The following is a 14,149-nucleotide window of genomic DNA, read 5'->3' as shown; positions in this document are numbered from 1 at the left end:
GAAAGCCACGCCCTGTGGGCAGTCCGCTCAGAGCTGGAAGCAGAGCGCGGGTTTGGAGAAAGGCAGTCGGGCTAAGGACGTCCTGTCTTACAGACGTTGTCTGGGACAGTAGTCTGGGCCCTGGCCGGATGACGATACCAGGCTTTTACTTTAAATGTCATTTCGGTAAATGGCGTGAGGAAGCAGCTGACCAGAGCCTCGCTTTCGCTCTCCGTGAGTGAGGAGGATGGTCTGGGCTCTCTCCCTCGGGCAGTTGCCAGCTTCATCAAGTGTTTTGTGGAAGCAGAGTCCAGTGCCCTCTAAGGTGTGAGAAGAGCTCCCTACGCCGTCTCTGTGCTTCCCTGACTGTGGGGTGCACAGGTCTCCGAGGAGCATGTAACACTGACTGTGGGGCCTCTCCAGAGGCTGAACCCAGGCGGGCTGGGGAGGGCACGGGAATCTGCATCATAGGCAGCTGGGGTTTAGGGTTTTTTTGTTTTTCAAATGGATTCTCGATCTGTCTCCAGGATAGAGTACAATGGCATGATCTAGGCTCACAGCAACCTCTGCCTCCCAGGTTCAAGTGATTCTCCTGCCTCAGCCTCTTGACTAGCTGGGATGACAGGTGTGCACCACCACACCCAGCTAATCTTTTTTTTTTTTTTTTTTTTTTGAGAGACAGAGTTTTGCTCTCGTTGCCCAGGCTGGAGTACAATGGCTTAATCTCGGCTCACTACTACCTCCACCTCCGTGGTTCAAGCAATTCTGCCTCAGCCTCTCGAGTAGCTGGGATTACAGGCATGTGCCACCACACCTGGCTAATTTTGTATCTTTAGTAGAGACAGGGTTTCTCCATGTTGGTCAGGCTGGTCTTGAACTCCCGACCTCAGGTGATCTTACCTCCTTGACCTCCCAAAGTTTTGAGATGACAGGCATGAGCCACCTTGCCTGGATTTTTTTGTATTTTTAGTAGACACAAGATTTCGACATGTTGGGCAGGCTGGTCTCGAACTCTCCACCTCAGGTGTTCCCCCCGCCTCAGCCTCCGAAAGTGTTGGGATTACAGGCGTCGGCCACTGTATCCAGTCATGTTTCTTTTTTGTTTGTTTTTACGTGGCAGGTTCTTGCTCTGTCACCTAGTCTGGATGCAGTGGCGCGATCATGGCTCGTTGCACTCCAGTCCCCCTCCCTGTACTCCTCTTCCGCCCAGCCTGAAGCTATCTCCAGTAGCGGGGACTACAGGCGAATGCCACCGCACGCAGCTCAATTTTTTATTTGTTGTAGAGGCAGGGTCTCGATGTGTTGCCCAGACTGGTCTCAAATTCTTGGGTTTAAGTGATCCTCCCACCTTGGCCTCCCAAAGTGCTGGGATTACAGACATGAGCCACTGCACCCAGCCACAGGTGATATTATTTATGTATCTGGAGATCAGTTAATCCAAGGTGTATCTAAGTGACATGGAATTGAAAATTACAAAGGAAATTAAAAAATTGTCTGTAAATGGATTTACATTTATCACTGGGAACAGAGGTTAATAGTCTGGCACCTCACTCCCCCTAGGGCCTGGGATGGGGTGACGGGCAACCTGGTGGACAGTTTGTGCCTGTGATAAGGCCATGAAGTCTGTCACTGCAGGTTCGGGGCTTAGAGCGGGATGTCCGTCCACTCTCATGACAGTCTCACTCCGGCTTGGGTACTGGTCAAGCCTCTGATGAGTAAGATGCAGAGAAACCCATTACGGCTTCAGCAGTTCTCTCTGTCAGGCCAAGGGAAGTGCCCAGTCTCTGAGCTCTGTGGGAGGAAGAGGGGAGGGAGGGAAGGAAGCCTTTGGGGTGGAGCATGGGAGCCCTTGCTGTGGGGACAACCCTGCTTGTCTCTGAGGTGTTGGTCTCCGCTGCGCCCCTCGGTGCTGGCCCTGTAACCCGCGGGTCACTCTCTCCTCAGCCGGTGATGAACAATGACAAGCACTGCTTTGAATGCTATGGCTACGACATCATCATCGACGACAAGCTGAAGCCCTGGCTGATCGAGGTAACCGAGGCAGCGCCTGCACCTGGCCGCGCCACACACAACCCCCAACACGCTTGTCCCGACTCGGGCCTGGCAGCCGCCCAGGCCCCAAATGTTTCTCAGGCCAGGCAGGAAGGGGACCGATGTTCAGGTTGGGTGGTTTGCTGTTGGGTGAGGTGTGAGCACATTCCTGCATGGCTCGCCTCCCAGTGCCCGGCCCACCCCAGAGAGCTGTGGCCGTCTCACGTGAACTTGGCGGCTGCAGCACCTCCAGGGTGCCTCTGGGCTAGTCCATCCTCCCTCAGTCCTGAACCCTGCCTGTCACCTGGGTGACAGTGTTCCCATCTAGGAAAGCAGCTCACAGCTTCGGAAGCCCTTGGCCCGCAGGAGCACACTCCTGAGGAAGGAACGTCGCTACTATTCTTTCTTTTGCCCAGGCTGAGTGCAGTGGCACAGACTTTGCCTCCTGTATTCAAGCAATTCAGTTCTCCTGCCTCAGACTCCCAAGTAGCTGGGACTACAGGCACATGTTACCACACCCGGATAATTTTTTTGTGTTTTAGTAAAGACGAGGTTTCACCGTGTTTTCCAGGCTCGTCTCAAACTCCTGAGCTCAGGCAGTCCACCCACTTTGGCCTCCCAAAATGCTAGGATTGCAGGAGTGAGCCACCGCACCCGGCCAACAATTCTTTCTTTTTTTTCTGTCTTGAGACAGGGTCCCACTCTGTGATCTAGGCTACAGGCAACGGCGCAATCATAGCTCGCTGCAGCCTCCAGCTTCTGGGCTCAAGTGATCCTCCTGCCTCAGCCTCCCAAGTGGATAGAACTGCAGGCACATACCACCATGCCCGGCTAATGTTTTTGCTTTTTGTAGAGATGGGGTTTCACTATGTTGCCCAAGCTGGTTTTGAACTCCTGGGCTCAAGTGATCCTCCTGCCTTGACCTCCAAAAATGCTGAAATTACAAGTGTGAGCCACCGCTCCCAGCCCTTTTTTTTTTTTTTTTAAATTTTAGTTTCAGGGGACACATGTGCAGGAATGTATTGCAAAATGCTAGGCTTTGGGCTTCTCTGGAACCTGTCACCCAAATAGTGAATGTGGTATTCACTAGGGAGTTTTTAAACCCTTGCCTTCTTCCCTCCCCCCTTTGGAAAACCTAATGTTTTGGGTATTTTTTAATTTTTGAGATGGAGTCGTGTTCTGTCACCCAGGCTGGAGTGCAGTGGAACGATCTCAGCTCACTGCTAACCTCTACCTCCCGGTTCAAGCGTTCTCATGCCTCAGCCTCCTGAGTAGGTGGGATTATAAGTATCTACCACCATACCTGGCCAATTTTTTTTTTTTTTTCTTTTTTTAAGATGGGGTTTCGCCAGGCGCGGTGGCTCAAGCCTGTAATCCCAGCACTTTGGGAGGCCGAGGTGGGTGGATCACAAGGTCGAGAGATCGAGACCAACCTGGTCAGCATGGTGAAACCCCGTCTCTACTAAAAATACAAAAAATTAGCTGGGCATGGTGGCGTGTGCCTATAATCCCAGCTACTCAGGAGGCTGAGGCAGGAGAATTGCCTGAACCCAGGAGGCGGAGGTTGCGGTGAGCCGAGATCGCGCCATTGCACTCCAGCCTGGGTAACAAGAGCGAAACTCCATCTCAAAAAAAAAAAAAAAAAAGATGGGGTTTCACCATGTTGGTCAGGCTGGTCTTGAACTCCCGACCTCAGGTGATCTGCCCACCTTGGCCTCCAAAGTCCTTGGATTACAGGTGTGAGCCACCACGCCTGGCCTCAATACCAGGCTAATTTTTGTATTTTTAGTGGAGACAAGTTTTTACCATGTTAGTCAGGCTGGTCTTGAACTCCTGACCTCATGATTCACCCGCTGCAGCCTCCCAAAGTGCTGGGATTACAGGCGTGAACCACCACACCCAGCCTGAGATTTGGTCTCTTAAAAAAAAAAAAAAACAGGCCAGGCGCAGTGGCTTGTGCGTGTAATCCCAGCACTTTGGGAAGCTGAAGCGGGTAGATCACGAGGTCAGGAGTTCAAGACCAGCCTGGCCAGCATGGTGAAACCCTGTCTCTACCAAAAATACAAAAAATTAGCTGGGCATGGTTATGCACGCCTATAATCCCAGCTACTCAGGAGGCTGAGGCAGGAGAAATAGCTTGAACCTGGGAGGCAGAGGTTGTAGTGAGCTAAGATCATGCCACTGCACTCCAGCCTGGGCGACAGAGCAAGACTCCATCTCAACAAAACAAAACAAACAAACAAACAAAAAAACCAGCAACCGAGGGCCTGTGGGACTCGCCACAGAGCAAAGTGAATGTCTGCATTTGAATGTATGGATTTCATGACGCTGCTTAGCTTCTCAGAGGCTTTATGGGACTACCTTTCCGTGTGCTGGAAGGATTCATCGTTTGAGTTAGAATGCTGCTTTTTTTTTTTCTTTTTCTTTTCTTTTTTTTTGTGAGACTGAGTCTCACCCTCTGGCCCAGGCTGGAGTGCAGTGGCTCGATCTCGGCTCATTGCAGCCTCCACCTCCTGGGTTCAAGCGATTCCTCTGCCTCGGCCTCCTGAGGAGCTGGGACTACAGGTGTGCACCACCACGCCTGGCTCACTTTTTGTATCTTTAGTAGAGATGGGGTTTCACCATGTTAGCCAGGCTGGTCTCGCACTCCTGACCTCGTGATCCACCCGCTCTGGCCTCCCAAAGTGCTGGGATTACAGGTGTGAGTCACCGCACCCGGCCCAAGAACACTGCTTTGTTGATATCACTCTCTTAGCAAAAAAGGGAGCCCATTGCCTTTTACTTAAACCCACACTGCTGCTTGGGCAGGGTCATTTGGTTCAATGATTTTTTTTTTTTTTTTTTTTGAGACGGAGTTTCACTCTTGTTGCCCAGGCTGGAGTGCAATGGCGCGATCTCGGCTCACCGCAACCTCCGCCTCCTGGGTTCAGGCAATTCTCCTGCCTCAGCCTCCTGAGTAGCTGGGATTACAGGCACGTGCCACCATGCCCAGCTAATTTTTAGTATTTTTAGTAGAGACGGGGTTTCACCATGTTGACCAGGATGGTCTTGATCTCTTGACCTTGTGATCCACCCGCCTCAGCCTCCCAAAGTGTTGGGATTACAGGCTTGAGCCACCGCGCCCGGCTTGGTTCAATGATTCTAACAAACCCCTAGGGGGTTCTTGGTACTTAGGACAGAACCAGTCACGCAGGTGACACTGAAATTGTGTTTGTGATCTATTCTGGCCCCAAAATGTTTGTTTGTGTGATGGCTGATTTGTGGATCCTAATTCTAATCCTACCTTTGAGTATTACTTATATTTCTTTTTTTCTTTTTTTTTTTTTTGAGACGGAGTTTCACTCTTGTTACCCAGGCTGGAGTGCAATGGCGCGATCCCGGCTCACCGCAACCTCCGCCTCCTGGGTTCAGGCAATTCTCCTGCCTCAGCCTCCTGAGTAGCTGGGATTACAGGCACGTGCCACCATGCCCAGCTAATTTTTTTTTGTATTTTTAGTAGAGACGGGGTTTCACCATGTTGACCACGTTGGTCTCGATCTCCTGACCTCGTGATCCACCCGCCTCTGCCTCCCAAAGTGCTGGGATTACAGGCTTGAGCCACCGCGCCCGGCCAAGTATTACTTATATTTCATTGAACAGCTAATAAAAGTGAACCACAAAGTGCTTCCTATCCAAGGTGCTCTGACGGTATTAGATAATCGCAATGTTACATAACAACCTTTTTTTTTCTTTTTTTTTTTTTTTGAGACAGAGTCTCAAATCTCTTTGTCGCCCAGGCTGGAGTGCAGTGGCTCGATCTCAGCTCACTGCAACCTCCGCCTCCTGGGTTCAAGTGATTCTTCTGCCTCGGCCTACCGAGGAGCCGGGACTACAGGAGCATGCCTCCACACCCGGCTAATTTTTTTTTTTTTTTTTTTTTTTTTTTTTTTTTTTGAGACGGAGTTTCGCTCTTGTTACCCAGGCTGGAGTGCAATGGCGCGATCTCGGCTCACTGCAACCTCCGCCTCCTGGGTTCAGGCAATTCTCCTGCCTCAGCCTCCTGAGTAGCTGGGACTACAGGCACGCGCCACCACGCCCAGCTAGTTTTTTGTATTTTTAGTAGAGACGGGGTTTCACCATGTTGACCAGGATGGTCTCGATCTCTCGACCTCGTGATCCACCCGCCTCGGCCTCCCAAAGTGCTGGGATTACAGGCTTGAGCCACCGTGCCCGGCCTAATTTTTATATATATTTTTTAGTAGAGACGGGGTTTCGCCATATTGGTTAGGCTGGTCTTGAACTCCCGACCTCAAGATCTGCCCACCTTGGCCTCCCAAAGTTCTAGGATTACAGGCGTGAGCCACCGCGCCCAGCACAACCACCTTCCTGAAGTGTGCAGCAGCGCGTGTTTTCATTCCGAAAGAGAGACGCAGGTGAGGAACATGGGTCTTTCCCTCTCACAGGTGAACGCGTCCCCGTCTCTCACCTCCAGCACCGCCAATGATCGAATCCTCAAGTATAACCTGATTAACGACACCCTCAACATTGCTGTTCCCAATGGCGAAATTCCAGACTGCAAATGGAACAAGTCACCCCCAAAGGAAGTCCTTGGCAATTACGAGATTCTGTAAGTCTGAGTGACTGCATGCCTGTCCTTCTGTGTCTCTGAACGGTGTACCACAACCCAGCTTGGATTTCTGGGCATGTGTGGATTCTGCTTGTTTGAGCAGAGTGTTTCATTTATTAATAACATTATGGGATAGATTGTGTTGTAGAAGAAAGTTTATTTTATTACTACTTTTTTTGTTTGGAGAGGGAGTCTTGCTCTGTCGCCCAGGCTGGAGTGCAATGGCGTGATCTTGGCTCACTGCAACCTCCACCTCCCGGATTCAAGTGATTCTCCAGCCTCAGCCTCTCAGGTAGCTGGGATTACAGGCACGTGCCACCACGCCTGGCTAAGTTCTGTATTTTTAGTAGAGATGGGGTTTCACCTTGTTGGCCATGCTGGTCTTGATCTCCTGACCTCAAGTGATCCTCCCGCCTCAACCTCCTAAAGTGCTGGGATCTACTGTGCCCGGCCCAGAAAAGCAGTTTGGGTGCTAAACGTGATCACTGTGTATTCTCCTGCTCATGATGTACGTGTGATGCACTGATCACGTGCCAGGCCCCCTGTTAGCCGCCAGGATGCTGCAGCAGGGTGGATGGAGCGCTTGGTTCTCACAGGTCACCTGGGCACGTTCCCTAGCGTTGCCATGTACAGCTGGGTCGTGACGGTGAGGAACCCAGTGCTACTGTTGGAGCCTCAGTCTGTCCACCTTTAAATGGGTATAATAAGATGTATCTTACAGAGTGGGAAGGACAGAGCTAACCTTCAAGGACTTACCATGCATCAGAAACTGTGCAGATTGCTTTACACGCAGTATCAGTTCCTTTTCCCAGGAACGTTTTGAAGTAGGTAAGAGTGTTAGCTCCGTTTCACAGATGTGGAAAGAAAGGCTTACAGCAGTTCTGTGGCATGCCTGTATTCCGTGGCATGCCTGTATTCCGTGGCCTGCCTGTATTCCGTGGCATGCCTGTAGTGGCAAAAGTGGGAGCCTGTCAGGAGTGTGGTGGCTGAACACAGTATGGTTCATTCATTCCGTGGTCTATTGGGTGGCCTTTAAAAAGACTGACCCAGAAGCAGGACGGTGGCCATGGAAGTTGGAATCCGATAAGGAGTGTGTAACACCTCACCTGCTGAAAAAAATAAAAAAGGACTGACCCAGAGCTACCCCGTGGGGCCTGGGAGGTGGCCTGGGAAAAACAACTGCAGAAAAGGGATATAATGTAATCCTTGTGAAACGTGGACCTCAGAGCCCCCGTGTGTGTGTACGGTGACACGTGCGAATGCCTGAGCAGGGAGACGTGGAAGGACACGCGTCATGTTGCCGGTGTCGATTCTGCAGTCGGGTGGGTGTCGAGGGAGCCAGGGAAGCAGACGGCAGTGGAAGGCGGAGGAGTAGGTGTGTGAGGATCACAGTTACATGTTTCTGTCAAAGCAAAAGTGTGCATTTAATCTAAATTTTTTGAAAACAGGCAGAAATATTTAGCGACATTTACACACAGCCACGTCAGGCTTGCAGCTGGTAGGCACGGCTGGTGGGAGGATTTGAACACGGGCCCGGGACTCGAGGGCCCATGCTTAGCTGCCTCCTGCCCTGCTGCGGGTGAGTGTGATGTGGATGGGCGTGGCACAGCTTGTCGTCTGAGACAGGAGGAGCAGGCGGAACGGGACTTTAGGTGGAAGTATGCTGGGCTTGCTGGCAACCTCGGGACCTCTGCAGGGTGGTGGCTGTGACCCTCAGGGGCGACCGGTCAGTGTGTGTGGTTGGTGGGTCTCCACGCTCAGCTGCTTGGGCTAGGTATAGAGAAGGCAGAGGGTTGGGAGGGGCCAGAGTTGGGAGCTTGCAATGGCAAGAGAGAGGGCAGCAGGGACAGGGAGGAGGTGGGGGTGGGTGGCAGTCCCATGGGGCAGGTTGGAGTCGGGCACTAGAGAAGAGAGCTGGGAGGAGAAGGGGCAGTGGTCAGGGAGTAAGCGCTTGCCGTGGAGCTAATGCGAGGGGTGGCGAGGCTTGGGGGCTCCTGGGGATGGACTGAGATGGAGTAGAGGACAGGGTCACCCAGCGGTCATGGAACTGGGGTTTTCATCTGTTTGATCTTGTCATCACCTGCAGCCATGGACTAGGAGCCTGGGTCTCCAAGGGATGGGGGTGGTGACTGCACGAGGCGGGGACGTAACTGTGGTGACCACGCCTGGGGTGAGCTGGGGGTTTTAGGGAGGAGGCCCCCTCCAGCAGGGAGTATGGTGGGTGGGAGGGAAAGCAGTCCCCACCCCAGGGGCCGCAGGGGAAGCAGTGTCTCCCAGGAGACCCAGGAGCCTGTTAGAGCAGGAAGGTGGAGGGCGGGGCGGGTGGGAGTCAGGCGGCGGGTTCCGGACTCCACAGAGGGTGACTCTGCGGATGGGGTCAGACTGGGGTTGGCAGCCTGGGAGGTGAAGGGTGATCGCGGGGCTGGGAACGGCAGCTGGGAGGGCGGCCTTGGGGGCTGGGTCCTGATGGCCCCTGTGCTGGAGGACCGAGGGTTCTGTGGGGGTGCACAGGGGTGGGGACCATTCGGGGGAGACTTGTCATAGCATGAAGGCCTTGGGGGGTTCTCTTCAGTCCAGCTGAGGATGGCGGGGAGGCTGCCTTGTTGGGAGCGTGTGGGGCCTCTGCCCTGTCCAGCCGTGGCCTCCTTGAGGGAGGGAGCCAGACTTGCCATCTCCAGGCTAAGAAGCAGAGGCCACGCTGAGCCCAGTGGCTCACGCCTGTAATCCCAGCACTTTGGGAGGCTGAGGCAGGTGGATCACCTGAGGTCAGGAGTTCAAGACCAGCCTGGCCACTATGGTGAAACCCCATCTTTACTAAAAATACAAAAACTAATTGGGCATGGTAGCTCGTGCCTGTAATCCCAGCTGCTTGTGAGGCTGAGGGCGGGATAATGGCTTGAACTCAGGAGGTGGAGGTTGCAGTGAGCTGAGGCTACGCCACTGCGCTCCAGCCTGGGCGACAGTGAGACTCCGCCTCAAAAGTAATAAAGAAATAAAGCAGAGCCCAGAGCCTCATTGCTTTTAGTTGAAGAGACAACAAGGTGACCCCTCCTGATCTAGCCGTCCTCTCCCGGCTCCTGAGGGGTAACGGAGGGCTCCTGTGTGTAGCTGATGGTCTCTAAATGCTTCCGGTCAGGGCTCACTTCCCCTAGTCATTCAGATGATCAAAGAACCAGGTCTGTGTTCAGGTGCAGCCACCTGCAGCAGCAGCAGTTGGTGCTGACTGGGAGGGCCCCGGCATCTGAGTGGCGCCACCCGTCCGTGTCCCTGCCGGGTGCTCTGCGTCTCACTCGATGGCCACAGCAACCCCTCAGAGCCCAGCAGCAGTAGCAAGGACGCTGGCCGCATGTGGTGCCGCTGGCCGTGGACCCATGAGGCTTGGCCCTTGGCATCTGCTACCTCCAGGGCGCTGTTCTGAAGTTGCTGGCTCGACTTTTACAGGCTTTTAAAAAAGTACTGCTCTGAACCCTAACAGTGACTAGATTCTATCAAAACCCAGAAGAAAGGCCTGCTAGGACAGGAACTTAGAAGAACCATCTTGGCTCTGATTCTCCTCCGCGTTGGCTCAGTAGGTGGCCAGACCGCCCCTGAGAACGGTGCATGCTGGTGCCAGCTGCTTGCCAAATGCGTGGTTCTGTTTGTTTTGATTTTTGAGCTCTGCAGATCAGCACGAGTGCTCTGTGAAACTGGTCACCATACGTGGTCCTTTTCTCTATTCATTCAGTGATTCCTACTCACCAGAGCTTGAACAAGCTGCTGGGGCAGCCGAGAACCAGGTAGGCGGGCAGTGACTGCATTTATGAATCTGGAGTCCCCAGGGGCTGGAGACGTCTGATCCGTGGAGAGGGGCCGGGGAGGCTTCCTGGAGGACCCCCCACTCAGGCAGATTCCAGAGCGCCTGGGGTGTCCTGTCTGGCTTCCTTGTGTCATAGGGACTGTGGCTGTGTCTTCTTCGAGAGCCAGGGAGGAGAGCGGGACCCTGTGTCGTCGTCCTGAGAGCCCCACCCTGGTGCACAGCCTGTATCTCTGTAGTGTCTGCTTCACAGGCGGAAGTCAGAAAATGCGGCCAGGCGCTGTGGCTCACAACTGTAATCCCAGCACTTTGGGAGACAGAGGCCGGCAGGTCACCTGGGCTCAAGAGTTTGAGAACAGCCTGGGCAACATGGTGAAACTCCATCTCTACCAAAAACACAGAAATTTAGCTGGGCGTGGTGACATGCATCTGTAATCCCAGCTACTCGGAAGGCTGAGGCATGAGAATCTCTTGAACCCGGGAGGCAGAGGTTGCAATGAGCTGAGATTGTGCTGCTACAGTCGTCTGGGTGACCATTTCGAAAAAAAGGAGTCATGGGCAGGGGGCTCATACCTGTAATCCCAGCACTTTGAGCGGCCGAGGCGGGTGGATCACAAGGTCAAGAGTTCGAGATCAGCCTGGCCAAGATGGTGAAAACCTGTCTCGACTAAAAATACAAAAATTAGGCCGGGCGCGGTGGCTCAAGCCTGTAATCCCAGCACTTTGGGAGGCTGAGGTGGGTGGATCACGAGGTCAAGAGATCGAGACCATCCCGGTCAACATGGTGAAACCCTGTCTCTACTAAAAATACAAAACATTAGCTGGGCATGGTGGCACGTGCCTGTAATCCCAGCTACTCAGGAGGCTGAGGCAGGAGAATTGCCTGAACCCAGGAGGCGGAGGTTGCGGTGAGCCGAGATCGCGCCATTGCACTCCAGCCTGGGTAACAAGAGTGAAACTCCGTCTCAAAAAAAAAAAAAAAAAAAAAAAAATTAGCCGAGTGCAGTGTTGGGTATCTGTAATTGCAGCTACTCTGGAGGCTGAGGCAGGAGAATTGCCTGAATCCGGGAGGTGGAGGTTGCAGTGAGCCAGGATCATGCCACTGCATGTTAGTTTGGGTGAGCAAGACAGAGCAAGATTTCATCTCAAAAAACAAAAGAGGCCAGGTGCGGTGGCTCACACCTGTAATCCCAGCACTTTCGGAGGCCGAGGCGGGCAGATCACTTGAGGTTAGGAGTTCGAGACCAGCCTGGCCAACGTGGTAAAACCCCATCTGTACTAAAAATATAAAAATGTGCTGGGTGTGGTAGCGTGTGCCTGTAATCCCAGCTACTCAGGAGGGTGAGGCAGGAGACTCGCTTGAACCCGGGAGGCGGAGGTTGCGGTGAGCCAGGATCGTGCCATTATACTCCAGTCTGGGTGATAAAGCAAAACTTAGTCTCAAAAAAAAAAAAAAGTGGAAGGGTGGCGTGGGTCACACTGGCAGAGTCTGTAGCTGAGTGTACTGCCGGGCCTCTCTGCCCTGGCCTCCACTGGCAGGCGCTCACACCCGCCCCCATCCGGAATGGGGCACCTGAGTGCCCCCAGCCTGAGGTGCCTTGTGTGAAGCCCGGGCTCTCACCTCACTACCCTGGGCTGGCTCCATGTCACCTCATTCATGTTGCCTTTGGGGCCGTTGCCAAATTTGACGTGGTGACCTGTTTAACATGTCAGTGTCCAGGGAAGAGCAAGGTCCACGATAACAACTTATCAAGGCTGTACACGTGGGTACGGTGGCCCTGGGGAGTGTTTGCCAGCTGCGAAAGCCACCTGGCAGGCAGGTGGGCGGGAGCTGGCAGGAGCTGGGGCTCCCTCAGGCTGCTTCTCTGGGTGATGTCGTATTTGCCACACAGCAACCTGGTGGCCCTGCCCGTTGCCTTCAGAGAGAGCCTACCGTGACCCTGGCTGTTTCTGTCTCCAGGTACGACGAAGAACTGGCCCAGGGCGACGGGGCGGAGCGGGAGCTGAGAAGTCGTCAGGGCCAGTCTCAGGGGCCCAGAGCAGGCCGGTCGAGAGACGCGGGGAGAGCCGTCCTCACCACCTGGAAGTGACTCCAACCTTGCCGAAGCGGCCCAGTCCCCTGGGGCCCCGCTGAAGCCCTGTTTTGGAGTTTTCCTTTTCTAGAGCTTTTTTCCTTTCCTGAGCCCTGTAAATAAATGAAAGCACGTCTTTGGAAGCTTATGGAGTCAGTTTCACTAGTGCTGAAGGAACCAGTTCATGCAGATGTGTAAACTTGCTTTTTTAAAAAAAAAAATTTTAACCTAAGCAGAATTACCATATTGAAAAACTCACCTTTTTTTTGGCAGAAAGTAACAGCTTCAGCGTGTAATTTAATGTGTCATAAGGTTTAAACACTTAAAAAACTAGGGGCCAGGTGCAGTTGGCTCACACCTTTAATCCCAGCACTCTGGGAGGCTGAGGCGGGTGGATCACAGGTCAGGCGTTTGAGACCAGCCTGGCCAACATAGTGAAACCACATCTCTACTAAAAACACAAAAACTTAGCCAGGCGTGGTGGCGGCGCCTGTAATCCCAGCTACTCGGGAGGCTGAGGCAGGAGAATCGCTTGAACCTGGGAGGCAGAGGTTGCAGTGAGCTGAGATCGCAACACTGCACCCAAGCCCAGGTGACAGTGGGAGACTCCATCTAAAAAAAAAAAAAATTTTTTTTTAAAAACTTAAAAACAAAACAAAATCTTAAAAAAAAAAAAATCTTACAGACTAACCCTTTCATAAGAAAGGAATATAACTGACAGATCTTTTAGTTCCATTTCTTTTTACTTGACTGTGATTTTTTTTTTTTTTTTTTTAAGACAGAATCTCACTCCGTTGCCCTGTCTGAAGTGCAGTCTCGGCTCAGTGCAACCTCCGCCTGCCGGGTTCCAGCAATTCTCCAGCTGCCCAGACACCCAAGTAGCTGTGATTACAGGCGAGTGCCCCCACACCTGGCTAATTGTTGTGTTTTCAGTAGAGACTAAATCCTCCTGCCTAAGCCTCCCAACGTGTTGGGATTACAGGCGTGAGCCACCACGCCTGGCCTCAGAAAGACCTGTTTTTGTCACTTCAGTTTTGTGGATGAGTCTGTTGTAAATGGAAACAGACGAGCCCAGACAGGTCCGGCTATGTGCCTTTTATGAAGTCAGCAGCTGGGTTTGCTGCAGGGAAATGCGGCGGGCAGCCAGGAAGTGTGGGACGGGCCGTGGCTGCAGTACGGGCTGCGTGAGTGTGGCGTAACCATCCCGTCTCCCTGTGGCCCAGTGACTTGCAGGAGTTATGGAGAAAACCCGAGTCACTGGGTAGATGAACAGATGCATCTGACTAACTCACGAGTTACAGTGCTGTTCTTAGGACGGGTCTTTTTTTTTTTTTTTTTGCGATGGAGTTTCACTCTTGTTACCCAGGCTGGAGTGCAATGGCGAGATCTCACCTCACTGCAATCTCCACCTCCTGGGTTCAGGCGATTCTCCTGCCTCAGCTTCCAGAGTAGCTGGGATAACAGGCTCGTGCCACCATGCCTGGCTAATTTTTTGTATTTTTAGTAGAGACGGGGTTTCACCATGTTGACCAGGCTGGTCTTGAACTCCTGACCTCAGGTGATACTCCCCCCTTGGCCTCCCAAAGTGCTAGAATTACAGGCGTGAGCCACTGCACGCAGCCAGGAAGGGCCTTTTATTCATGGTAAAAGTTTGTATTAACACGTATT

The 14,149-nt window shown here is 52.9% G+C and overlaps 1 protein-coding gene across 5 annotated transcripts in view; it reads left to right on the top strand.

Annotated features, from left to right (window-relative positions):
• The window catches only part of TTLL1 (TTL family tubulin polyglutamylase complex subunit L1), a 41,265-nt gene extending 27,454 nt beyond the window's left edge, over nt 1-13,811 (top strand). The window contains exons 7-9 of one of the 5 annotated variants that reach the window (XM_074391279.1): nt 1,924-2,010; nt 6,453-6,616; nt 13,260-13,811. In XM_074391279.1, the coding sequence (XP_074247380.1) occupies nt 1,924-2,010; nt 6,453-6,616; nt 13,260-13,536 (528 nt within the window). In that variant the 3' untranslated portion in view covers nt 13,537-13,811. Of the gene's footprint in view, nt 1-1,923; nt 2,011-6,452; nt 6,617-10,340; nt 11,322-12,369; nt 12,630-13,259 lie in introns of those variants that run through there. The other 4 variants (XM_074391278.1, XM_074391277.1, XM_039463063.2 and 1 more) reach the window with 4 other exon arrangements.
• The last annotated feature ends 338 nt before the right edge of the window (nt 13,812-14,149 follow it).

This window comes from Saimiri boliviensis, chromosome 21 (assembly GCF_048565385.1).
Source record: "Saimiri boliviensis isolate mSaiBol1 chromosome 21, mSaiBol1.pri, whole genome shotgun sequence".
In the NCBI taxonomy this organism is placed as follows: domain Eukaryota; kingdom Metazoa; phylum Chordata; class Mammalia; order Primates; family Cebidae; genus Saimiri; species Saimiri boliviensis.
This window is presented reverse-complemented; position numbering and strand designations above follow the sequence as displayed.